Source organism: Malus domestica, chromosome 05 (assembly GCF_042453785.1).
Source record: "Malus domestica chromosome 05, GDT2T_hap1".
NCBI classification, from domain to species: domain Eukaryota; kingdom Viridiplantae; phylum Streptophyta; class Magnoliopsida; order Rosales; family Rosaceae; genus Malus; species Malus domestica.
Genome location: NC_091665.1, coordinates 21,946,349 through 21,974,033, shown reverse-complemented (window position 1 = coordinate 21,974,033; position 27,685 = coordinate 21,946,349). Strand labels below are relative to the sequence as shown.

Sequence of the window (27,685 nt, the reverse complement as noted above, 5' to 3'; positions counted from 1 at the left end):
TTTGAGACCTCATATCAGATAAATGCTAAAGTTTTCAAAGTTCTTCTAATTGTAAATACTATTTAGGGTGCCTGAAAACATAATTGATAAAAGATATGAAATTTAAAGCATCTTTAATGAGATTAAAATTATTTTGTCATTGATCATATAAATTATGTATTGTTTCTTTCATCACGTAAATTTTGAAATTGTGAGGTTCCCTTCAAGTGCCAAGTTTTTCATTTCTCGTATTTGGGATGGATGCATGGGTGATGTCCTCAACTTGATATTTTTATTTTTATATGAGTGATCTTGATGTAGGGTAATCCAACACAAAATTTGGGGCGGATAATAAATGCTTCACATGCCTCTTGCTATGTCATTTAGCTAACTATTTTCTTTAATTTGCAATCTCATATATAAAAGTAAGGAGAAATTTCACTTGGAGAAATTATATTATATTTATTTATACACTAATGGAGAAAATGAACTGAAACACTGTTCATTGAGCAGTGTGATTCCGTTTTTGCCCCTCTTGTTTTTTTTTTTTTTGTTATTTCAACTCCACCGGTTTGTATGCTGTGAGAACAAAATGGTGACGCGTGGTTCTTCCTTCTCGATGTTTCGACTAGCTGCTTTCTCGCTCTGCTCTCACCGACTCACTTCCGTCAAATCTTTCTTTCGCAGTGACCAAAAGCTCTCTTTCGCAGAAATGACGAACCCAGCTCGACTTCTCTTTCAAAACTCAGGTCGCGTCCTCGACTTCTCTTTCAAAACTCAGCTCGAGTCCTCGCGTAAAACTCATCTTCTTCCCTGATTTTGATGGGTTTTCGAATTCCATCAAATTTTGATAAAAATTGTGAAATTTGGGATGTGGGTATTGATGGGGTCGATAGGGTTATTTTCCTTTCCTCTTCTTTTCTCCTCAATCTCCGTCTGTGTTTGCCTTTTTTTTTTTTTTATCTCTCTATCTCTTTCGTTTCGATTCCGATCCGATCGTTTGTGAAGGTGGTTTGACTGTGCTTCCCGTTGCTTTCTAGAAACGAATGCAATGTTTTAGGTGCGTTGGTTCATTTGTTTCTCTATTTTCTGTTTGGTCAGGAAGAAATTTTTTCAATTAATTGTTGTAAGATTCCTGCCTCTTCTGCTTCCTGATTCTGTCTCTGTTTGTTATTTGGCTTGCTAGAATTTGTGGTTTTGTCCGTTAATCTTGAAAAAAATTTGGCCTAAGCGGAGGAACCAATTCAGGTCTCAGTCATGCTCCCTTCAATTGCAGTTTTGTTGACTTCTATTCATGAAATACATGATACAAATCTCTAAGCTGCCCGGTATTGGATATACATGTGCCACATAAGGCAATTGCCACGTTAGCACTAGCTTTAGAGATAAGCTACTTTTGATATGTGGTATAAATAGGTTTTATATTCTTTTCCTTTTCTGTTAAGTCGGTGTATGTAAAAACTGAAGATTAGAGAAATACAATTGAGCTTTCTTTCTTCCTCTACAAGATTACTAGGGTTTATTTTTCTCACAAATCCTTCAGCTCATACAAGAATGTTAAGATGGTATCCAGAGCCAGATATGCTTGCGCGATTGATTCTGGGTGTGTTCTTTCCGCTGTTCCGTGAGATTTTCTTGATTCTTTCTCTCGATTTAAGATTTTTGTTGTGAAGAAAATTTGGGAATTTTTTTTTTCTTCGAATTTCTTGGATTCATCTGTGTTGAAGGCCGATGCCAATTAATTTCATATTGGTTGATGAACTAAGGTCGATAACCAATTGTTCATCAAGATTGTAGATTCTTGTTGTTAAATTCTGTGTTTGGAAGAAGATTTGACTGTTTTCTTGAAGGCCGATGCCAATTAATTTCATATTAGTTCATGAACTAAGGTCGATAACCAATTGTTCATCAAGATTGTAGATTCTTGTTGTTGAATTCTGTGTTTTGGAAGAAGATTTCTCTGGGTTTTTCTGTTCCCATTTCTGTGTGGTGTCAATTTGTACTCACGCATGATGCCTGACTCGGTTAAACTTGAAAATCTTTTGGGAATGTTGACTATTAAGTTGAATGATGACAATTTCATCAAGTGGAACTTTCAATTCTGCTCTGTTCTTCGTGGGTATGATTTGTTTGATCATTTTACTGGTGAATCAGTTTGTCCTCCCAAATTTCTTATTACTCCTGAATTAGGGGTTACCAATGAAATTAGTACTGCATATAAAGCTTGGGTTCAAACTGATATGGCTCTTTTGAGTCTTCTTATTGCCACTTTGAGTGATGATGCCATGGAATATGTTGTTGGTTGTAAAACTACTCATGAAGCTTGGACTGCCTTACAAGATAGATATATGTTTGTCTCGAGTGCTACTGTGAATCATTTGAAAGCTGAGTTACACACTATTCAGAAAGGAAGTGATAATGTTGATAAGTTTTTGTTGAGGTTAAAGACAATTAAAGACAAACTTATTGCAGCTGGTGAGAAGATTACAGACAATGATTTGGTTATTGCTGCATTGACTGGTTTACCTGCTGACTTTGATACGATAAGAACTGTGGTATTGGCCAGAGATACACCTATCTCGTTGAAAGAATTCAGGGCTCAACTCTTAGGGGCTGAAAAGATTATAGAAGCTAGGATGCAGTCTCTTATTCACAGTATGGCAGCTCTGTATGGTAATGGTTCTGTTCCATTTTCTTCTGGTGGTAATTCTGCTTATCAATCAGTTTCACATGCATCCAGTCCTTCTACTGGTTCTGATTCTACGGTGCCACAGTCATCCAATTTTGGCTTTGGTCTTGTTGCTCCTGATTCCTCTAATTCAGGTGGCTCAACTTCTCAGACTTGTCAGCAGTTTCCTCCTCATAATGCTAATGTTTTTAGTGGGCCTATAAATAATTTTGGTAATCAGGGACCTAGGTCTTTTGGTAATAATAATGGCCATACGTCTTTTGGTAATACCTATGGTACTCAGTCTGGTCATAGTGGTTATAATTCTTCTGGTCATAACTATGGTAATTCCTCTGGAGGAAATGGTTACAGAGGCAAAGGGAACGGTGGCTATCGACCTAAGTTCAATGGTAATCGATCTGGTAATTACTGGTCAGGTAACACTTCCACTAGACCGAATATAGTTCCTGAATGTCAGATTTGTTCAAGGAAAGGACATACGGCAGTGACTTGCCTGTACAGAAATGAAACTACTCCGGTTGTGCAAGAATGTCAGATTTGTGGTAAGAGGGGCCATATTGCCATTGATTGTCGACACAGGGGTAACTATGCTTACCAAGGGGCTCCTCCTCCTCCTTCCCTCAGTGCCAACTATGCCTTTCAAGATTATCCTTCTCAGTTCCAGTATCCTGGTGTTCCACCTTCAGTTCAGTTTCCTGATCTTTCTGGTTATCAAAGGGTTTCTTTCACTACTCCACAAGTTCCTCCAGATTTTCAAGCTTCTGTAAATCAAGGCCAGTCTTCTCTTATTTTATCTAGTTCTCAAGATCATGATGTTTCATCTGATATACCTGCTTTGACTGCACAAACTTCTTCTGGTAATGGTTCTTGGATTCTTGACACTGGTGCCTCACATCACATGAGTCCCAATGTTAATCTGTTAGATACAGTTATTCCTTATACTGGAGACAAACGAATTGTTGTTGGCAATGGTGATGGTTTAACTGTTAATCACATTGGCACTGGCTTCTTACCTACATCTTCACATACTTTATGTCTTCGAAATGTCTTGCATGTGCCGATGTTAACAGTTAATTTGTTGTCTGTTCAGCAGTTATGTAAAGACAATCACAGTTGGTTTATTTGTGATGATACTCAGTTCTATGTGCAGGACAAAGCAACGGGGCTGATTCTTTACCAAGGAAAGAGTAACAATCGTGAGCTTTTTCGCATTCCTGTCCATCTATTTCCCAAGGTGTTGCCTCCAGAAGCTTCTTCTTGTTCTGCATTTGTTGGCAAGGCAGTTAAGTCATCTTTGTGGCATCACAGACTTGGACATCCTTCTAATGATGTCTTGACAGCTATGCTTAGGAGTTCAAATATTTCTTTTAGTCATGATGTACCGGATCAACCTTGTTCTCATTGTTTTAGTGGTAAAATGAGTAGATTACCATTTGTTGAACGACTAGATAGAGTTGAGATTCCTTTTCATAAGATTCACAGTGACGTTTGGGGTCCTTCACCAATAGCATCTATAGAAGGCTTCAGATATTATGTGTCCTTTGTAGATGAAGCAACTCGGTTTGTATGGCTTTTTCCATTAATGAATAAATCAGAGGTTTTTGGTACATTTGTCAAGTTTTTTGCCTATGTTGAGAATCAATTTAACACAAAGATTAAGGTGTTACAATCTGATGGAGGAGGAGAATTTCTGAGCACTGCATTTAAGGATTATCTTGCTAATCATGGTATTGTTCATTTTCTTTCTTGTCCATATACACCACAGCAGAATGGTTTAGTGGAAAGAAAGCATCGACACATCATAGAAACTGCTATTACTTTGTTGACAGCTGCTAGTCTTCCCCATAAGTTTTGGTATCATGTTGTGGCACATGCAGTGTTTTTAATAAATCGAATGCCTAGCAAGACTATTGGTATGGTTTCACCTTTTCAGAGGTTGTTTCACACTTTACCAGAGATTTCATCTTTAAAAGTCTTTGGCTCAGCCATTTATCCTTATCTCCGGCCATACAACGATCACAAGCTCCAACCAAGATCCACTCAATGTGTTTTTCTAGGTTACTTTTCTGGTTATAAAGGAGCTATTTGCTTTAACAGGTTGACACACAAGTTCTTTCTTTCTCGACATGTTCTACATGATGAGAATTGCTTTCCTTTTGCCACCACTCTTTCTGATACAAGGTGTTCTGATACTGGTGTGTCTTCCACTTCTAATCGTTCACGCCCTATTGTAGTTCAACCACATAATGTCTTTCTGTCCTCTTCATTAAGTCCACATGGCTTGGAGTCAACATCTTATCCTCATATTGTTGCTGGTGCTCAAAATCATCCTATCAGCTCCAATTCAGTTGCTTCTCAGTCTTCTTCTATGTTACCTGTGGCTGATTCCCTTCAACTGGAGACTGATTTGTCTCAGTCTAGTTCTTCTATTCCTCAGGGAATTCAAACGAGACTCAAAACTGGTGCTATAACAAGAAGGGATTATTCTGCCCTTTCAGCAACATTTCCTGAAGTTCACTCACTAACCTTACATGAAGACACTCATTTTTCTGGTGGATTCACCTTCATTGCCGATATTACAGATTCTGCTGAACCTGCAACTTTTAAACTTGCTTCTCAATTGCCTCAATGGCAATCTGCGATGCAAGATGAATATGATGCACTTCAAACCCAAGGTACATGGCTTCTAGTTCCTTCTCCTTCTGATAAAAACATCATTGGATGTAAGTGGGTGTATAAAATCAAGAGGAATCCTGATGGGACTATTTCTCGGTATAAAGCTCGACTTGTTGCTCAGGGTTTTAGTCAAGAAAAAGGCTTGGATTATACAGAGACCTTTAGTCCTGTGGTTCGGCACACAACTGTATGGATGATTCTTGCATTGGCTACAACTTATAAATGGTCTCTCCGACAACTTGATGTGAAAAACGCCTTTTTACATGGAGAGTTAAATGAGGAGGTGTACATGAAGCAACCTCCAGGGTTTGTCAATCTTCAGTGCCCAACACATGTGTGTAAGTTGGTTAAGTCCTTGTATGGGCTTAAGCAAGCTCCTCGAGCATGGAATGCTAAATTTACAGGTTATTTGGCAGCCGTGGGTTTTCATACTTCTTCCTCAGATTCCAGTCTTTTTGTTAAACAAGTGGGTACTGATGTGGTTATACTACTTCTCTATGTCGATGATATAATCCTTACAGGCTCCAATACTACTTTAATTCAATCTGTTATTGATGATCTTGCTGGTGTTTTTTCTCTCACGGACATGGGTCAATTAACATATTTTTTGGGTTTGCAAATCCAATACAAGTCCAATGGTGATATGTTTGTTCATCAGGAGAAGTATATTAAGGACTTGATTCATAAAGCTGGCATAGATAATTGTAAATCATGTGTTACTCCTTGCAAGCCTCATAGCTCTGATACCATCTTAACAAGGCACAATGAAATGTGGATTGACTTTTACTTCTGGTAGTGGGATTGATATCAGAGGTTATAGTGACTCTGATTGGGCTGCTGATGTTAATACCAGACGGTCTATCACAGGTTATGTGGTCTATCTTGGTGCCAATCCCATCTCCTGGCAATCCAAGAAACAAAGTTATGTTTCTCGCAGTTCCACCGAAGCAGAATATAAAGCTCTTGCACATGCTGCTGCTGATATTGCATAGATTCGGTTGATATTGTGTGATTTGTGTGCTATTGTTTCCAATCCACCTCTTTTGCTGTGTGATAATCAATCTGCCATTGCATTGAGCTTGAATCCTATTCATCACTCACGGATCAAGCATTTAGAAACAGATTTTCACTTTGTCCGAGAGCGTGTTCAAAAAGAAGATATGGATGTGCAGTATGTGCCTACCCAAGACCAAATCGCAGATATTCTTACCAAGGCTTTACATGGTCCCGATTTTCTTCGACATTGTAACAATCTTAATCTGGGGTATCCCAGCTAAGATTGAGGGGGGGTATTGGATATACATGTGCCACATAAGGCAATTGCCACGTTAGCACTAGCTTTAGAGATAAGCTACTTTTGATATGTGGTATAAATAGGCTTTATATTCTTTTCCTTTTCTGTTAAGTCGGTGTATGTAAAAACTGAAGATTAGAGAAATACAATTGAGCTTTCTTTCTTCCTCTACAAGATTACTAGGGTTTATTTTTCTCACAAATCCTTCAGCTCATACAAGAATGTTAAGACCCGGCGCAGCATATTGGCCTCTCTCCATAAAAATCTCCCCTTTTTTTTGTTTTTGTTTTTGTCTTCAATCAAGGATTTTGATTCAGACCCGGCAAACCCATTTGGGTTTTGATTCGAATCTCATCGAAATCAAAATGTGGGACAAAATTGAATGAAATGGGTTTTGAATTTTGCCTCTTTTTTTTTCTTTATACTTTAAAAAAAAAAAAAAAAATTTATGTTTCCTGGGTTGGTGGGGAATGTGAAAGCTTTATGGTTGAGTAATTTTAGCTTTGGGATTAAGATTTTTCTTTAAAGTGTGTGTGGGATCTGCTTTGGTTTCAAGTTATGAACAAACTGTTGTTTTGGGTACGTAGTTCTCTCCTTCTCTGTGTCTTTGTAACCTTTGGTTTCATATGTAGTTAATTATATATATAGGTTGTTGCTGAGAAGAAATGGAGGGAAGTGGGAGGTGTTTTCATGTTCTCCCCAACAACAAGCGCTTCGTTTGAGCTGAGGAAACATTACTCAACCCTTCTCTACCATTACAAACAGGTTCGCTTTTTTATAGTGGGTAATTTTGTGGTTTGAAAATTATGTGTTATAAGTGTAAGTTTGGGCTTAGAAATGAGTTTTCTGTTAAAATTTCATTTTTTTTATTTTGAGGGTTTTGTTTCAAGTACGGAAAATACCCATGGGTTTGGGTAACTGCGGTTATCCGTCCATTTAAAGTTCACGGTTACGGTTATGGGTAACCGTTAGATGAATAAACGGTTATGGGTATAACTGTTTATCCGTGAAATTTAAATGGATGGTTATGGGAATTACCCACTGTTATAACGGGTATCCATTGGTTATGAGTATTACCCACGGTTATAACAGATATTCATTTACCCATTTAAATGAAATTTAATGTTTTGATTTTGACGTCTCGTTTGGAGATGCTACTATTAGGAAAATTATCCTTTCATTTCATTGTCTCAATAAGTTTACACAATGATGCCTTATATACTAGTTACTCACTAGTATTAGATAACTAACTAATTACACCTTCATCAACTAATCACTCACTAATTACAAAATTACCATAACAACCTTAACTGTTTACAGTTGTACCCTTATTATCCCCCCTCAAACCTAACTGAGGTAGCCGAAGGGAGAGTTTGTCCCTGAGAAGATGGAATATGTGCTTGGACAGAGCCTTGGTGCAGATATCAGCAACCTGATCTTGAGTACACACAAACAAAACTTGAACTTGATTAGCAAGCACTTTTTCCCGAATGTAGTGATAAACAATCTCCACATGCTTAGTTCGAGCATGGAAGATTGGATTTCTAGCCAATGAAATGGCAGAAATGTTGTCACACCAAATCTGAGGGGAAGAAGGAAGATCAAGACCAACATCAATTAATAGCTTGCATATCCATGTCAGTTCAGCTGCAGTGTTAGCCAAGGATCGATATTCAGCTTCGGTCGATGACCGAGCCACAGTAGGCTGTTTCTTGGCACTCCAGCTTATAAGTGAGTCACCTAAATAGACACAAAACCCCCCAGTAGATCGGCGATCAAGACTGCAACCGGCCCAATCGGCATCAGAGAAAGTAGTGAGAGTAAGACGTTTAGGACATTTTGGAAACCATAAGCCAAGAGACAGAGTACCCTTTAGATATCGGAGAATGCGTTTGACTGCCTGAAAGTGAGCTTGTCTCGGACAGTGCATAAATTGACAAACCAAATTAACTGCATAAGACAGATTTGGCCGTGTCTATGTTAAGTATTGCAAACCACCAACCAAAGATCTATATTCCTCAGGTTTATCAAGCAGAGAAGAGTCATGATCCAATTTAGTTGTACTAAGAGGAGTGACACAAGGTTTGGAACCTTCCATGTGTGCTTTGGAGAGAAGATCGAGAATATACTTGTGTTGAGAGAGAAGGATACCAGATTATGACCGCTGGACTTCAATACCAAGGAAGTAATGAAGAGGACCAAGATCTTTGACAGGAAATAAAGAACTGAGCTGAGAAATAATATCTTGGCAGAGTTGAGCATTCGGTCCAGTAACAATAATATCATCAACATAGACCAAAATGAAAATCAACGCAGGAGCCTTCTTGACAAATAGAGAATGATCATTTGAGGAACTTGAGAAACCCAGGGACTTCAATGTAGTGGTGAGCTTGTCATACCAGGCCCTGGGGGCTTGCTTGAGCCCATACAAAGATTTATGGAGATGACAAACATGATTTAGCTTGGTAGGGTCTTCAAATCCTGGTGGTTGGATCATGAACACAGATTCTGTCAAGGTACCATGCAAAAAAGCATTGCTGAAATCAAGTTGATTGAGAAACCAATCAAACTTGGCAGCCAAAGTGAGAAGTAACCGAATAGTAACAGGCTTGGCAACTGGACTAAATGTCTCAGTATAATCAATGCTTTGTTGCTGATGGAAGCCTTTGGCAACAAACCGAGCTTTGTACCTATCAATGGTACCATCTGGTTTTCTCTTGATTCTAAACACCCATTTCGCACTAACCAAGTTCTGAGTGGGATTAGCAGGAACTAGAGACCAAGTGCCAGTTTGAATGAGAGCATTGAACTCTTCTTGCATTGCTCGACGCCAATGAGGATGTTTGGAGGCTTGAAGATAGGTAGATGGTGTATAATCGGGAGAGAGATCAGAAGAGATGGGATACTTGGTTGCCATAAGTGTTTTGGGTTTAAAAATACCCGATTTGGATCTGGTTTGCATGGTATGAGTATAGAGAGGTATTGAGGGTGCAGAAAGTGGATGAAGGAGAGAGGGAAGAGTAGGGTTAGGTAAGGCAGTAGAAGATGGGACAGGAAGAGATTGGGATGGAGAGGGTGAAGATGAATTTGGAGATAAGAGAGGAGACGGAGAAGGAGAAGGTTGAGATAGAGAAGGAAAAGTCAATGTGGTTGGAATAGGATTGGAGGGTTGTAAATGAGAAGAACTAGAGCTGGAATGTGATGGCTGAGGATGATCCTTTTGAGAAAAAGGAAATGTATCTTCATAAAAAATAACATGCTTTGAAAGATACACTCTGCCAGTGGAAGGATCAAGGCATTTATAGCCTTTGTGGTTCAAACTGTACCCCAACAAAACACATTCCTTGCTTTTGGGATCAAGCTTGGAAGTTGTATAAGGTTTCAACCATGGGAAACATCGACATCCAAAAATTTTCAGTGAGATGTAATCTGAAGATCTGTGAAATAGTAGTTCCCAAGGTGAGAAATTGGTGGTTGTTGGCATCCGATTTATGAGATAGATAGCTGTGGCAAAAGCTTCAACCCAATAAGAAAGAGGAACCTTGGATGCTGCTAGGAGAGTTCGAGCAGTTTCAACCAAATGCATGTGCTTGCGCTCAGCATAACCATTTTGCTCAGGTGTGTGGGGGCAGCTTAACTGATGGGAAATGCCATGTTCTTGAAGAAACTTGATAAACTTGAGACTAAGAAATTCCCCACCAGAATCAGATCGCAAGATAACAATCTTAGTACTGAGTAAAGTTTCCACCAACACTTTGAATTGCACAAATGTTTCAAAGACATCAGATTTAGACTTGAGAGGAAAAAACCAAGTATACTTAGTGTAGTCATCAACAAAAATGAGATAATATTGATATCCATTAACAGAAATGAGTGGTGCAGGACCCCATACATCAGTGTGCAGGAGCTCCAGAGGCCTACTGGATGTACAAGAAACAAAAGCAAAAGACAACTTGGAACTCTTGCCTAGAGCACAACTGGAGCACACATATTTATTTAACGCACTGGAAACTGAAATACAAGACTGAGATGCTAGTTTATTAAGTATTTTGAGGGCAGGGTGACCCAATCTGTGATGCCAAGTCTGTTGTGAAGCTTTAGCAGAAGCTGCAAATGCCTTTTGATTACCAACAATAGAGGATGCATGAAATGGATAGAAACCAGCTCTCACAGGACCTTTAAATAGCATTTTCTCCGAAGAAAGATCCTTCACAATGAAGTGAAAAGGATACAAATGAATAGAACATCAATTATCAAGAATAAACCGATTTGCGGAAATCAAATCTTGCTTAAGATGAGGAACATGCAAGACATTTTTAAGATCAAAACAATGAGAACCAATATTAAGTGTAGAAGAACTAGAATTGAGTATAGGCAAACCTTTGCCGTCACCAATATACACTTGCTCAGGTCCAATGTAGGGCTCAGGATTCTGCAAATTTGTGGAGGAATAAGTCATGTGCGAGCTCGCACCAGAATCAAGAAGCCAAGTAGGAGGGGTAGAGGCATGATAAGCAGCTGGAGAATTCTTGGTACCAAAATTGGGATTCATGCGCTGAGGACACTCAACAGCTTCATGATCCAATTGGCGACAAATTTGATAAGAAATCTTTATGTGAGAATTGTTGTACTGAGAACGAGGACCACGATTGTAACGATGATTGCCCTGAGAACCGCGATTGAATCTTTGATTGCCCTGAAAACCTTGATGATTCCGTCGTGAACCACGATTTGTGTAATTACGAGATTGAGAGAAATTGCCACGATTCGGAGGACCATAGGATTGTGAAGAAGATCCGTTCTGAGTAAAGAATGCTTGAGCACCAAAATCACCAAGAGGTGTGGGAAGAAGACCAGCAGAAGCATTAAAAGCTTGAACAGGAGCAGATGGTGAGGTTTTCTTGCGATCAGTCAGTTGAAGCTCCTTACTCAAAAGCAGCCCATGAAGTTCATCAATAGCAGTTGAACCCAGGCGAAATTGGATTGCATCAATGAAAGACTCATACTCAGAGGGCAAACCATGTAAAATTACATAAATCAACTCAGAATCTTCGATTGGAGAGGCTGCATTTGCAAGAGCATCTGCGATTTCTTCAATTTGTTGAAGGTAGAGCGCAGCCGTAGAATCACCCTTCGTGATGCTATGAAGACGAAAACGAAGCTCATGAATGTGCGATTGCGATGCAGTTGCAAGTCGCGATTCCAATTTGGACCAGAGCTCACGGCCGAATTAACTCCAATAGTATACGGAATTAGGGCATCCGATAGGGTAGAATTGATCCAAATTAAGATATTCTGATCATTCTCAAACCAAGTAACATATTGAGGATTGAGAGTAGAGATTTGATTACCCGATGAGTCAAGAAGGTATTTCGGCGGAGCAGACATTGTGCCGTCAATGATTCCGGTGAGATTGTACTGGCGAAGGATGGGAGTGAACAGAGCATTCCAGGTGAGATAGTTCGTCGATGTGAACTTGATCGGCACCATAGATCCAATATTTTGGATCATAATCGACGATGTCGTCGAGGAGAGAGAAGAATTAGGGCAAGAAGCAGAGCCAGAAGAAGGAGATCCACCCATGGTGATTGCTAGGTTTGGAAGAATCGAAGAGGAGGAAGCGGGAGATTTCTAGGGTTTGAAGATTCGAAGAGGAAGAAACGGGAAGCAGAGGGAGAGGATCGGCTGTCGTAGGACTTAGGCGAGTGATACCATATTAGGAAAATTATCCTTTCATTTCATTATCTCAATAAGGTTACACAATGATGCCTTATATACTAGTTACTCACTAGTATTAGATAACTAACTAATTACACCTCAACTAATCACTCACTAATTACAAAACTACCATAACAACCTTAACTATTTACAATTTTACCCTTATTAGCTACAAGGTGTGAGGGGGTAATGCTAACGTTATTTTTTTTTTGGTCGAAATAATGGTAGTGTTGGTTCAGTCGTTCATTAAAATATATAGAGATTTCAACCAAGTTTGCAAAGATCCTAAGAAAAGGCCGTTTGCTCTTCTCTTTGCTCTTGCAATGCAGACGACTGCAGTGACCTTTCTCCGACGATATCCATATTTTGATAAACCCGTTTATAATTAAAGACTTGCTTGGATATAGCAGAAGAATATCGTTCGTAAACTATTATTTCAATTATTGAAATTGTATGAGGACTTAAATGATTAAAATAGGAAAATGCATGCTAAAATGTACCTATAACGGTGTTTAATTGTCAAAAAATGAAAATTATGACAAATTTATCTTTTCTAATTTTTAAGTTGTTCAAAAAAAACATGTAGACTGGTGAAAAAAGAGGTAAATGGGTAAAAAAAATGATAAACAGGTAAATGGTTATGGTTAAATGGATAAACGATTATGGTTAAATGGGTACACGGTTATGGGTACGGTTAACCGTTTATAAACGGTTATGGGTAAATAACCGCGGTTACCCGCCTGCCATAACCATTGCCCATCCCTAGTTTCAAGCAATCTCATCCTTTTTATTGGACTTTTTCCAAATTTTATTGCTGGGTTTTGGATGCTTTTGAATTTGGTGAAATTTGTGATTTTTCAATGCTTCAATGGTGTTTTGGAATGATTGGTATTTTGGTGTCAAATGCAACCAATTATGTGAATCTTAATTTGTAGATATCTAAGAGTGACAAATGCAACTAATTATGTGGATCTTAATTTGATGATTCATTTCCTTCACTCGGTGTGTCAGGAAATGAGTTCAACCATGGATTTGTATACATTGAAGTCCACGTCAGATTTGCCTGCTCTCTTTCGATCATCATTTATTTTTAGGTAATATCCTTGCCATTGGAGTTTTGTTACTGGTATTAATTAGGGTTTTGTTCCTGATATTATTTGGGTTTGGTGTTAGTGGGGATGGTAGTGTCGCGCTAAGTTAGCCGTTCGTGGCTCACCGGAAAACCTCTTGGTTGGGCTTTATCAGGAGGGAACTCATAATGTAGTAGATATTCCTCAGTCCAAGTATTAACGCTGTTGTGGAGCTGCTTAAACAAGGTCCAATTTCAGCTATTAAAACTCAATGTTACCAGTTTTCATTTCCGGTTTTTGAGTCTTGAATTTTACTTCTTTGTATAATGTTCAGGTATTACGGAATTACGAGTTGAGCCGTATGACGAAGATGAGGGGACTGGTGATTTGGAATGTTCAGGTTTTACAGAACTCCTTTGTATAATCTTCAGGTATTATGTGGATGTGACTGACGTGATTCATAATAATGCAATTGCACATGGAAAGCATGTTAGTAAGTTGTAATGTTTTGGAATTCAATTAATGGTGGTGTGTGCAGATGGCTGTGACAACACACAATACTTCCCATCCCGCTTCTGAAAGATATAGGAATGGTTAGTAGCTGAATTCATCAAAGTTACCTGAGTTTCTAGAATGACCTTTTACGTGATACTTCATTTCATCGTTGTAAATATTTTCTTTAAAAGGATTAAATTAAATAATGAGAACACTCAAGCAAATGTTCTGGATGTAAGCTAAAAGATCAATTTAACTTTTCTTCCCTGTCAATTTTAGTGCTTTTTCATTTCTTATTACTTTTCAGAGTTAATTTTTTAGGTATACTTATGACTAACCAATTTACTGTTGCCTCTCTCATCTTTTTTGCTGAAGATTTCTTTTGAACCTCGCGGAATCTTCTATTTAGATGCTCCATCATCATCAGTTTGTCTGCTATTCCAGTTAGAGAAGCATGCCACAGAAGAAAGCAGGCTTACACCTCCAGTTTATTCACGCAAAGAACCAGTATGTCCAAATATATATGATACTCGATCCTTGAAAACCGTATGGCATGACAAGATAAATTTACAAATTGCTAATTTTTCTGCTTTGAGTCGTTGGAGGAAGAATTTGCTTGCTTGACATTTTAAGGTATATAATTTGCTTCATTTTCTTTTCTGGTTTCGTGGATTTTGTTTCAAGCCTCAAAAGTTACCATTTTCCGAAGCTCTTTATATTCAATGTGAGCAATTTAAAATTTTGGGGTTATTGAAATTGGAGTTTCTCGCCTAAGCCGATCAAAAACAAAATATATGGAGTGCAAGTTCAGTGCAAATGGAGGCCAAAATGAGTTAGGGGTGAGGATCGGAGATCAGGAAATACCAAAGAGCGACCGTTTTCGCTACCTACGATCTATCTTGCAAAAGAACGGAGAATTAGATGGAGACCTCAACCATAGAATACAAGCTGGATGGATGAACGGGAAGAGTGCATCCGGCGTGTTGTGTGACCGCCGTATGCCACTGAAGTTCAAGGGAAAATTTTATAGGACGACAATAAGGACGACGATGCTGTATGACACAAAATGTTGGGCGGTGAAGCATTAACACGTACATAAAATGGGTGTGGCGGAGATGAGGATGCTTTGTTGGATGTGTGGGCACACGAGAATGGATAAGATTAGGAATGAGGATATCCGAGGTAAAGTAGGAGTAGCTGAAATTGAAGGAAAGGTGAGAGAAAACCGGTTACGATGGTTTGAACATGTGCAGAGAAGGCCTACTGACGCTCCGGTTCGAAGATGTGACTACGGGACAGAGGTTCAGGGCCGAAGGGGTAGAGGAAGACCTAGGAAAACTTTGGAAGAGACCCTAAGAAAAGACTTAGAGTACTTGGATCTAACGGATGACATGACACAGAACCGAGCGCAATGGCGTTCTAAGATTCATATAGCCGACCCCACTTAATGGGAAAAGGCTTTGTTGTTGTTGTTGTTGTATTGAAATTGGAGTTTCAATTCTTCCTGTTCAATAAATCTCATTAATCCATGATATTGAATTTGATTAATTTTTGTTTACAGGTGTGATGATTTTGCATTGACGTGAAATCATTTGGCTTTGGAAGGATTGTGCTGTCCAACATTATACACATACAACAGAATGGGTAACCTCTTTCTTCTAATATATAAAGAACATAGGTGTAGAGTTGAATCTAAGGTCCTAGAATCACAGATGTATTCCCAAATCAGTGTGAAAATGATCTAAGGTCCTGGAATCACAGATGTATTCCCAAATCAGTGTGAAAATGATGAAGCAATGATTACAGATGCCTACGCTAATTTTTTGGTAAACATATCATATCAAAAGGTTAGATTTATTAACCAAATGTAAAGGGAGATGGTAGAGATCCCTGACATTTGTATCAAAAAGTTAGATTTATTAACCAAATTATTAGTTCATTTCTTGCATCTTAATATGTATCTAAAACTTGCAAATATCTCCACCTTCACTTGGTGAAAGTGATGTTATTGGTGGTGTTGTAGAGGGGGCGAAGAACAAAGAATTTGTATACAATTCTGAACTTTGATTTTTGTTGTTCTTACATTTTGATATTTCATGTTTTTAACTCTTGAACAGGTGGTTTTTTTTTTCTCCGTTCCTTCTCATCGTTTTTACACAAGAGGTTAGTTTTCTATTTTTGCTTTTAAAGAGAGTTTAAAGAACAATTGTATGTGATTGATTTTCTAGTATAGTGTGTTTTGAAATTCGTTATTCATATAGTTATACATATTCTTGATGTGGATTTATTACTTGGTTGGATTATAGATGTAGTTGTACTCATCTTTTCTTTTTTTTGTTCATGTATGTATGAGGAAATTAGAAACAAGTTCAAAGGTCTTGCTTTTTTTTCTTTTCTCAATATCTTTGATTCTATATCAAATTTTCTTCATAATTAATTCTCCTTTGTCAATGTTGATATTGTAGTTAACAATCACAAGAAGGACAAATAACTGAAGAAGAAAATTGTAAAGGCCAGGTATGTTTAAGGAAATCAAACAATTTGTGCTTTTTTTTACTAGAGCTTTGTATATGTTTGGCATTAATCTTCTTCCTAAAACCCATCAGTTTATCAACTTGGATTTACTTAGGAGTTTTTTTTTTTTTTTTTTTTAATACTGCATGGGTTGAATGAGATGTATTTGAAGATTTTTTATTTTTCCATAAATGTTGCTCATTATTTTCTTCTATCTGTTTATCCATCTCATAAATAGAAAAAACATAATGCTTTTATGCGTATTTTAGTCCTTGGTAATTAAGATTTGTGGTTTGTCTTTCCTGCACCTTAAATAAAAAAAATCTAATGAAGCAACTAGAAAACCCGACTATTCAGACTTTCAAAATTCAATAATAGTATGGAAAATAATAAACAACTGACCTTTTCTATATGAAACCTCAATACCACGTTCATAGCGTGTGAACCTCAATTTTGCTTGCAACTATTAGAAGGCTAAGAGTTAAAGGAACTCAAGTTTCATATAAAACCATTAAGTCTCTCTCTCTCTCTCTCTCTCTCTCTCTCTCTCTCTCTCTCTACGTTGGTCTGCTACGTCTGTCTACTTTGCTTATTACTTACCCTTCTCGTTTCCCTTATCAATAAAATTTTACTGATTGCAATTGTTAAATGTTACCAGGGTGCGAAAGGGATCACCGATTTGAAATCAGCACTTCAAGTAAACAGAAGAAACATAATTTTTTTTGCACAAAGTTGGAAAGGATATAGCAGTTGTTACAGACTAATTTTTGGAAACGTAGACTAGCATATTCACCTAGGGTGAGTGGACTCTCCTGCTTTTGCTTTTGCTTTTGCTTTTGTTTTTTCTTTTGCTTCTGTTTTCATTCCCGTGCGATTTTGAATCTCCCCATGCCTATAGTTGGGAAATTATGTCCAATGAGCTTATAATTCGAAAGTTCTCAATATTTGGTCTCTGGATAATTGAATCTGGAAGCATTATAGCAATTGTGAGTGGTGTAGTTTATGTCCTTGGAAGAGGTCTTATTATAGTTTTTACGAAGTTTTGGGACAGAATCACTTTTTCATATCGGGTATTTGGAAAACCTGTACTTGGAAGTGACCTTTTTATGGTTTTTCACAAAGATTTGGGACATTAATATTACTTTCTCATAGGGTTCTTTACTAAGAAGAATTTGTAGTGTAGGATGTTTGATAAGCATCACAATGAATTCATTTGACATCTAATCTCTCACCTTAACCCCATTGTGTTATATCTGTATGAATAGCTATGTGATATTATACAAATACGATCTTTTGTTTCTTATTGAACATAAATATGTAAATAAATTTTGATATGCATGTAAATAGAGTTAAATATATTTAACACCGTTTTAAAACCTGTGGCATCGTGCGGGCTCAATTGCTAGTGTATGATGAATAGTGCTAATAACAACTTCTTTTTTATTTTTTTTTATAAACAAAAAACTAGTGTTTTACTAAAGAAAAAGGCTAGGTATAGGAACATCGGAAAAATATAAAAAAAAATCGTTTTATTTGGAATTTGAATACATTATCTCGATACAATGGAACAATATTTGGATAATTTCGATGAATTTATACTTGATTAAGGGGTGTGCTATACACACATATTTTTTACTCCACACACCTTTTTAATTTGCAGTTGTTGAATTGAATGAATTAAAGAAGATCAAATGACATAAATTAACAAGGGATGAGAAGTAAAAGGGAGTTTGTGGATAGCACACCCCCTTGATTAATTGTGAAGATTTATTAGGGAAGTGGGGAGATGCTTTGTTTATCATCTTGATATAAAATCAATAAAATTATTTATACACACAAAATTAGCACGTTTTGTTGTCATTCTCTAATAGAGATAGACCATACCATTGCATGAGACCTGTATTAGAGAGTATCAATTTTGTGGATCCAAATAGCATCACTCTATAGAATTATCAACTATATAATATATTATTATTTTAGTGAACGAATATTTTTTTCATGAAAAAGGAAAATACAAGTCATACATATAAATAACATGACCCCAAGGGGAGGGTATCTGCAAGCAAACATCTAAAATGAACAAAGTTGAAAAAGATGAAGGATCCATAGACGTAAATACATTTAGTGTTGTAAGATCATGTGAGAGATGATAACTCTTAAAACAATAGTGGGATGAGAAAGCACTATAATTTGGGCATAGAGTAGGACATCGTGGTTCAAAATTACCTTATGATTCCAAAGCATCATTTAATAATACATTAACTATTATGAAAGATAACACTCACGAGGGTTGAACCTTGTAAATTGTAGAACCTTTGTAAGGCATCATGCGGAAAAGAGCACACTATCCCGTGATGATCTTGCAATCGTTAGTGCAAAAATATTGTTACAAGTTATCTTCAACAAGTGCCGAGCTTCATGAGCATAGTCTTTTGCCATCGCTTAAACCAAAAGAAAAATGAAAATGACCACCTTAATTATGAACAAGAACCGCCGTTCAAAACTATGAGTTTGATATGTGAGTCATATACACTACAAAGATTCTCCTTCACAAAGCGAGAGAGCGACCACAAGCATGAATACTCTTCTTGCCAAAGCGACCACAACCATAGGATAGAAATCCAAGCAAGGAGATAAGAGAAACAAGGAGGGAGAGAGAGGGAAGAGACAATAGGGCCGGTGCCGCGGATCCCAAAGCCAAGATCGTCCGTTGAGGGTTTTTTTTCATGTATTGCTCTCTAGCTAGTAATTAGCAGCAAGGGCTTAGGGTATTTTCCCTCTCATGAACAAGGATCATAATGCACATCAACAAGTTACTAGACATATACACTTCCAACCCTAAAGTCGTGGTAAGCATCATCACCATATTGATTGCAGTTAAATGAGTGTTATTTAATTTATCAACTACACAAATTTGTGATCTCATCTAATGGCAATCAACACAATTTAAGAGTGGTGAGAAAAAATAGGGACACTTTGGATGCGGTCCCTAGCTATCAATATTCTTTGATTGAAACCTTGTTAGTTTTTAGTTTTTTATTGAGGTTCCTGACATTAATGTAATAATGTAAGTTACTATATTTTTAAATTAAAAATTAAAAATTGAAATTTGTAATTGTTTATATTAATGAGATTTTAAATAAAACCCATAATTTATGGGATTAAAAATAATAAAATATAAATTATACTCTCTATTATATTGTGTGTGTGTATACATATATGTATGGGTACATTAACCAAAATTAACAAAAAAAAGTTATTGTACCAAAACATGGATACATTCTCAAATCAACGAAAAAAAATGTACCCATATAAGTTTAAACATGGATTAAAAAATTTGAATGGATTTTATATTAAAAAAAGGGTACATTTTACATATAACAAATTGATATATTTGAGAATGGGTACATTTAAGATTAAAAAAATTGAAAAATTATATGAATGGGTACATTTAAGATTAAAAAAAAATTGAGAATCTTTTTATATATAAAAAAAAACTAATAGGTACAAACTTAATTTAATTTAATTTTTTATTATTTTGGAAATTTTTGAATTGAAAATTAATTAGAAGTTTAATAGAGGTGTGAGTATTAAACCCTAAATTAATTACTAATTTTTGTATTAAAAATTATATAATAAACATGTAAATTCATTATCACATTAATGATAGAGACTTGAATCAAAATTTGAGAACTAATAAGGTCTTAGTCAATGAACAGTAAAAACTAGGGACCGGATACTAATTTTTCCGAAAAAATATTTCCTTTTCTTGTAATTGTTGTCCGATAGACCCAGTAAGTTAATTTGTGGGTTCTGCAATAAAGCGGCAGAGACAGTTGAGCATGCTTTGTTACAGTGCCCACGATCAGCTGCTATTTGGTTTGGTAGCCCTTTGAGAATTCGTACGTTTTATAGGGTAGAAGAAGGTTTTGGTGGGTGGTTGACCAATATGGCAAAAATAGCAACTAAGGACAGTTTTGAGTTTATTCTCGTGTTAGTGTGGAGTGTATGGAAGGTACGCAACGAGTTTTTATGGAATGGTGTTGATGCATCCCCCCTGGATGTCCAACTTAAAGCTCAAACGTGGCTGTCAGAATTTAAGAAATGGAATGAGGTTCAACCACCCGAAGCAACGGTTCGTGTTCAGAAATGGAAACACCCGAACTCTGGTTGGCTAAAGTGTAACTTAGATGCTGCTTAGGAGGAGAATGGTTCATATGGGGGTATTGGGGTTGTCGTTCGAAATGCCACAGGAGGTTTCATGGCTGCAATGGTGAGTCGGGAGTATGGGATTGGTTCAGCAATGCATGCAGAAGCTGCTGCTGCACGGGCAGCAACTGTGTTTGCGCAGAGATGGAGTGAGGAACAGGTACAGATGGAAGGTGATGCTCTATTGGTGGTAGCTGCTATTCAGAATGCTGGAACAGCATTGCATGGTCACCTTGTTTATCTCTTTGCGGATACACAGCAGATCCTTCAGGGGTTTAAGCATGGAAGATTTCTTTCGGACCTAGAGAGATGAATAAAGTGGCACATCGACTTGCACGGTTGAGTATTACGCTTGATCATCCACTTTCTTGGTTTGAAGAACCTCCTGATGTTATTAATGATTTATTATTAGAGGATAGTCTTAATAGTTAATTGGTGCGAGACACTTTTTTTGCCTTCGATCGGGTTGAAAGCCCCGACAAGGTTTTTATTGAGGCCCACTGTTAGCACCCTATCCTCGATTATGTACGTATTTCTCTATTCAATGAATACCGTACTTTATCTCAAAAAAAACTTGACACAAGAGGAACAAACCTGCGTGGCTGTAAGAGTACTTAGATAACTAATTAATTCAGTTTATAAAAGAGTTAATTACAATAACGATGCCATTTAAATGATTGGTGAAACCCTGCAGGTATTAATATTCACCTTTAATTAACCTCTTTATATTGATTCATTCGCATTCCCTACAACAAGAAAATTAGTCGCTGACATTGGGGACAAGCCTTTTAGCCACTATAAGTGTGTGCATCGATCATGCGCTTACTAAACCGTAACAAACTTGTTTCCTTTTCATTAATTAATTAAGGGATTCAATGACAATCAATATTTAGATAAACAATAATAAAGAAAATCCATTAGCTTGTAATAGAAAGAGAGATGAACAAAGTAATATAATGATAATCATAGCGAGGTGTTACCTTAGCTTGTAACTCCCCTTCAAAAGAAATTAAAGAACATAAAAAACTCAGAAAGGACCATGCCCAGCATAACCAAAACTATATGCATATCAATTTGAACTGTCGGTTTAATTTTGCTTTCGAAACAACGAAGATCATCACGTTGAACAACACCATTGTTCCTTCTGAAAAAATGGTGATGATGATGAACAATTAGCAGCAGCAGCAGCAGCACTAGACTCCATCAAAATCCAATTGGCTTGTTTTGTCACATTTTTCTTGAGCTCCTCCATTGAAGCCTTCAATATCTGAAGCTCATGAAACGCTAGTTCGTCCACAAGCCTTTCCCACCAACACTGTTTTTCAGTAGCTTTGCTTATTTTATCAAGTGCTTCTCACATTTTTTCTCAGCCTCCAACTGGTTCACAACCTGGGTGAGCTGCATGTTAAGCTCCTGGACATTAGCATTCCTGTGAGCCTCAACAAGCTGTTGAGTAGAACCTGTTGATCCTGCTTGGAAATTAGGGTAAGGGTTTCGAGCTGCGAAGCAGTCGACGATGGAATCAACCTCGGGGTGGCCAAATGAGAAGGGCTTGTTGGCAGGAGAGAAGACTATGATTACAATCTCAACCCCACAAAGCGTGCATGGTTCACTGGCCTTCTTGAAGAGCCCTGAACGACGTTTAGAGAATGTGACTTGTAAATTATTTCTCTTTGGTATTTTGGCAATGGCAATCTTTTGGCGACCTTGGCTAGGTTTCTTGATTTTCATCACCATATATAGTAGACTTCTCTGGAGGATGATAAAAGAGTGAAGAAAATAATTAGATGACGATTACCAAATGCTTTGCTTGGTTTTCTTGTGCAAATACTTGTGAGGGTTGGAAGGGACAAGACCTGTATTTATAGGGTTATTTTGCTCACTATTTCTCTTAAATAGCACTTATGTTGGGCGTATTATTGTATTGTCCAATGAGGTCTTAATGCAATATTAACATTAGTACCGTAATTTATTACTCCAATATCTTTTTGGAAGTTATGAATCTCTATTCACTTAATGTACAATTACTAGGAAACTGATATAACCTATTGATCATTGACATATATATTTTTTTTTTTTAAGTTTTTTTTACCTTTTCTGGTACTATTCATTTACACATTTTTTTGTCATTTTTCATTAAAACTAAAGTTTTTAAGGATTTTTTATTAGTTCCCGATTTGTTTTATCTCTTCACCCAACTTAAAAATGTCTTTAGTGGAAATTCAACTTGGCCATTAAATAACAAAAAGAATTGCAAAAAATTAGAATTGTAGGATGGCCATAGCTACCATCAGGGAAAACAGAGGGGAAGAGACGTTTTCACCAGTGCACCTCTCCATTTTTTTCCAGGGAACGCAATCAAAGCTCTTGGCGACTATTTATGCTTTCATTCTCTTTTTCTTGTTTCTCTATACGAACGGGAGCATAGATCAAGAGATATCTAGCATTTCATATTTCTGGATTGTAGTTTTATGTCATCAATAATCTATATTTACAATTTGATCTCATAATATGTTAGTGTTTGGAAAAAATATTCCTAATGGTATTAGTCTTGCAACCTAACCCAATCTCGTTATGTTCGCATTCATATATATTTCATGCAAACTAACTAATATTCTCATGCGAAAATTATGTTGTAAAACTATAAATTTAGATCATGTAGAGTTGAATTTCAGAGTACGCAACAAACAAACAAACATACTGAATATAAAACTTTATTAAATGGAATTGCCAAAAAGGCTATATGAACCGAAAAGACTACATCTTGACTGACTTATTATCTCTGAATAACAAAGTTTTATATTTATAATAAACTAACCCTAGTTCCTAATAAGCAAGGAAACAAAAACTTAATTCTAATGGGCTAAGCCCAAATCTAAACATTAAATAAATAACTATTTTCCAACACCCCCCATCAAACTCATGGCGGTACACGTCCTGAGTTTGCCAACAAGCAGATGCGGATACAAGCTCCGTTAGGCGGACATGACAAGGCAAGCTCCGTTAGGCGGACATGACAAGGCAAGTTCCGTTAGGCGGACACGACAAGGTAAGCGGGCAATTAAGCGATCAAACGAACAATCCAAGCAAGCAGATTCCGGTTAAAGATCCAATTAATAACCCAAGTACACAACGCCATTCGAATGATCATCAGTCGAAGCACTCAAGTGATCGTCGTCGTGGTGGGGAACTAGGAGATTTCCAAGCTCAGTAATAACCATTCTTACATTAACCATGTGAGCTCCAAACAAACCAAGCTAACAGAGCTTCAATAAACAAGGGCCAATTAAGGGCTGATTTGGTATTACTGTGCTTTGAAAAAAAAATTACTTCTACTGTGCTGTGAGAATAAGCTCATTTTTGTTGCTTCACATTTTCAGAGAGGTTATGGAATTGGCATATTGTGTTGCTGCTTGCAAGTGATGCTTAAAAGGAATGCTAAAGAGACTAAGTGAAACTCTCCATGGAACTCTATGTCACTTCATAGTTTAAAAATTAATTGTCTTACCCATTATAAAACATTGTACCAAAACACATGACGTAGCTGAGAGTCCGTGAAGATTCTCACTTCTAAGAGAGTTTCCTTATATTTTTATTGCAAAGATTAGTGTACGTAAAGGTTTGTAGCATTTCTCTCCAAGATTTTCGAATTTATATATTTTGGTTGACTTGTAAAGCATTATACCTCTAAAGAATATTGGAAGCTGCGAGGTACATGGTAATATTGGTTGACTTGTAAAAAGTGCATGATCGCCCATTTCTTTATGATAATATTGATTCAAAGATAACTACTTGCACTCTGAGTGTGCTTAACCAAAATTTCCAGGCAACAGGAACAAGTACTAGGTACTCTTAGTAGACAAAATTATGAGCACTTTGCATTTTTAACTTTCAATCAAACGATTGCATTTTAAACTGGAATATGTATACTTAGTACATCTACTGAAAACTCTATTTTGGTTCTTTCTACGTCTTGAATGTAAAAGCTATATTTGAGGAGAGCTAAATCATGCGAAAAGCAATTGGATTGGTTTAAACTAATCGAATGAATGCAAGAAAAGTGATTACAAAGAAAAAACTAATGAAAAGAAACCCATGCAATAGGGAATTATACCAAGTTTTTAAAATATGCAATGTGCGACAAGTTAAAATGACAATTCTGACTGCAAGAACAACGTCACCACCTAAACGCGTAAAACCACGGTTGATGGAGTCAATAGAAATCTATGTTAGAGCGAACTCCGCAGGGCAATCCTTTAAGTCACAAAGATCAAAACTATAGAAGGCTTGAAAATTGGTAAGAATGCAAAAATTCCAAATAAGGGCTTGATATGTTTGGTATATATCGTCTTTCGTTTATGCGCATAGCCTTCTTTATATAGGATCGAGAAACCCTAACTTGAGCGACAATCTATCCGTGTGAGCGGTTAGCTAAAATTGTTAAGATCGAGTTAATTCTGGCTAAAACTTCAATTTTGACTACTTACAAGTTTAACGCATAAATATCCCATCAAACCCTATCATATCAAGTCTTATTTGATAAACTCATCTGCAGATTCGAGTTCAAACAAAATGATAGACTGGATGCATATCGCATGACCAAATTGAGTCCACCTGAAATATTCAAATTTTTCTAAAAAATTTATTTTGTGGCCCCTAAAACGGCCTTATTTTACAACATCATTACTAATAAAAATTCTTGTAGTTCACCTATGGAAATTTAAAACAAACGAACACAACACATATGGGTCATAATCCATATACCAAACAAACAAGAGAAAATAAACACAATAACAACATGCATACAAATAAATAACACACGCTGCAGAGAGAAATAGACTGTGTCGCAGTGCCTAATAACGAGCAACATAAGCATCACGCCTTCAGAAAAAGCGTCCATGTCCTGGGTGGTTCCATGCATTGGGATGGGGAAGGTTGTGAGGACGCATAACAGGTTGCTGACTTGAGCTCCCCACAAAAAACTGGCTGTTAGGGTTCAATGTGTTCTGAATCAAAACCCTATCAGCCTGTTTCGTCATGTTCATCTTCAGATCCACAAGGGAACTCTTCAGCTGGTCCAACTGTGGCATCTGCATCTCATCCATAGGAGCCTCCCACCAGCACTGAGCCTGGCTCACCCTCGTCATCTGGTTCAGCTGATCGCGGCGCTTCTTCTCAGCCTCAAGTTGGTTCATGACTTGAGTCAGGTCGGTATTGAGCTCCCGCACAGTGGCGTTGCGGTGGGCCTCAATTAGCTGCATAGTGCCAGAGGGTGGGTGAAGATGGGGATTGAATGGGTTACGGGAGAGGAATCGGTCCATGACCGCCTCCACGCTCGGGTGGCCAAAGGAAAAGACCCTTCTGCCCGGCGAGAAGACAATGATGCCCACCTCAGCACCACAGAGAGTGCACAGCTCACTGGCCTTCTTGAAAAGGCCAGACCTTCGCTTCGAGAAGGTCACTTGGAGATTGCTCTCATTGGCCATCTTGACCATCTCCACCTTTTGCCTTCCCTTGCTCTTCTTCGCCATGGCTAAACCTAAACAAAAAATCTTTGATGATTAGAACCTAATCACCAGAGCAAAGGAGTGGAGAGAGTGAGAGAAATGGTACTGTTTATTGTGTGATTTAGAGTGGAGGGGGTTTATATTGGCCCTTCTAGATTGAAATTCACTATAACTTTTTGGTAAAAAATCATTATTCTGGATTTTTTTAGTGATGCGTACTGTCAATTTCCAATTAGTGGACATCATCTGTCACCCAAGGTCATTTAAAATTGCATTTAGTCTAATAAGGTAGCTATCTAATATTACATGGAAATTTTTATGGGTTAGAGATGTCAGCAGATTATCCTTTGCTGTCAATATTTTTACACCCTTGAATGTAGTTACTAATATTCTAGTTTGGGAGAATTTAGAATCTCTTCCTCTTAGCATACATGGTATATACTTCATGATTTTAACCGCCCCTTGTATACATGCATGAACATGAGAAAGGTGATAAGAATTCGCCTGAAAATGTTTTATCATGCCAAACTGTCAGTTTGAATCATCGATGAAATAATATATGAACTCCTTTTTAGCTTTGCGATACATATTGACAATCTAAGAACCCACCAATCCTTATCCCTTTTGCTTTTAATTGTGTTGAAAATGTTAGTCTGGATTATTTGGAATTTCCAAACAAGTAGTATCAGTAATAATGCCAGGCTACACCAAGAAAATCTGGAAAATGAAACAGTACATTACATGCTATAGGTGTGTACAAACGTACACAAATTAATCACAATATACAACGTACATATATAGTCTAGTGTGTAGACATAAATAGCTGAGTCACATAGTTTTAAAAATATTTTCTTCTGACTTAAAAAACGTTGCAAATGATACCGAGCTTTTGCAACATTGCGAAATAAAACGTCTGCAAAAAAACGCTGCAAAATGACTTGCAACGACTTTTAGTGTTGCAAATGAGCATTTTCCATGTAGTGAGCGCAAACTGTAGATTTTCTGCTATGGCGCAGTAGCTTTTGCCAAGAATATATGAACAACGTCAGAGAGTAATATAATATAAACCCTCATCTTATTCTACCATATTACTATGTGACTGAGGATGTCTTCAGTTATTTCTGCTTATTTTTTTAGCAATTCGCGCTAGTTGAAGTTCAGTTTCTGCTGCATATTTTTAAGCAATATAAAATGCTAGTTGTGCACTTAATTTTCTGGTAATTAAAAGGTTCGATAATCATATTAACATTAGTTTATGACCCTTTTTTAATGGAAGGACAACAACAACAACAACAACAACAAAGCCTTTTCCCACTAAGTGGGGTCGGCTATATGAATCCTAGAACGCCATTGCGCTCATTTGTATCATGTCCTCCGTTAGATCCAAGTACTCAAGTCTTTTCTTAGGGTCTCTTCCAAAGTTTTCCTAGGTCTTCCTCTACTCCTTCGGCCCCGAACCTCTGTCCCGTAGTCACATTTTCGAACCGGAGCGTCAGTAGGCCTTCTTTGCACATGTCCAAACCACCGGGACCGA

At 37.3% G+C, this 27,685-nt stretch overlaps 1 protein-coding gene, 1 long non-coding RNA gene and 1 pseudogene across 7 annotated transcripts; 1 reads left to right on the top strand and 2 right to left on the bottom strand.

The window, feature by feature from the left end:
* The first annotated feature begins 600 nt into the window (after positions 1-600).
* On the top strand, positions 601-17,395 carry LOC103436306 (uncharacterized). 6 transcript variants are annotated; one of them, XR_011581356.1, is made up of 11 exons: positions 601-728; positions 7,287-7,403; positions 13,368-13,450; positions 13,530-13,672; positions 13,761-13,857; positions 13,965-14,019; positions 14,297-14,428; positions 15,483-15,565; positions 16,039-16,084; positions 16,387-16,438; positions 17,094-17,395. It is a non-coding gene; the product is annotated as an uncharacterized lncRNA (long non-coding RNA). The 6 variants fall into 6 exon arrangements; XR_011581354.1 differs by lacking the exon at positions 601-728 and adding an exon at positions 928-1,105; XR_011581357.1 differs by lacking the exon at positions 601-728 and adding an exon at positions 932-1,039.
* A 4,276-nt stretch (positions 17,396-21,671) lies between these two features.
* Positions 21,672-22,381, bottom strand: LOC114825226 (agamous-like MADS-box protein AGL62; annotated as a pseudogene).
* A 3,146-nt stretch (positions 22,382-25,527) lies between these two features.
* On the bottom strand, positions 25,528-26,175 carry LOC103436332 (agamous-like MADS-box protein AGL62). The gene has a single exon (XM_029103443.2). It carries the CDS (start codon positions 26,173-26,175, stop codon positions 25,528-25,530), a length of 648 nt encoding a protein of 215 aa, XP_028959276.2.
* Positions 26,176-27,685: the final 1,510 nt, after the last annotated feature.

What these genes read in the sequence shown, in the direction of transcription:
- LOC103436332 (XM_029103443.2), bottom strand. Translation starts at nt 26,175, where the DNA reads ATGGCGAAGAAGAGCAAGGGAAGGCAAAAGGTGGAGATGGTCAAGATG.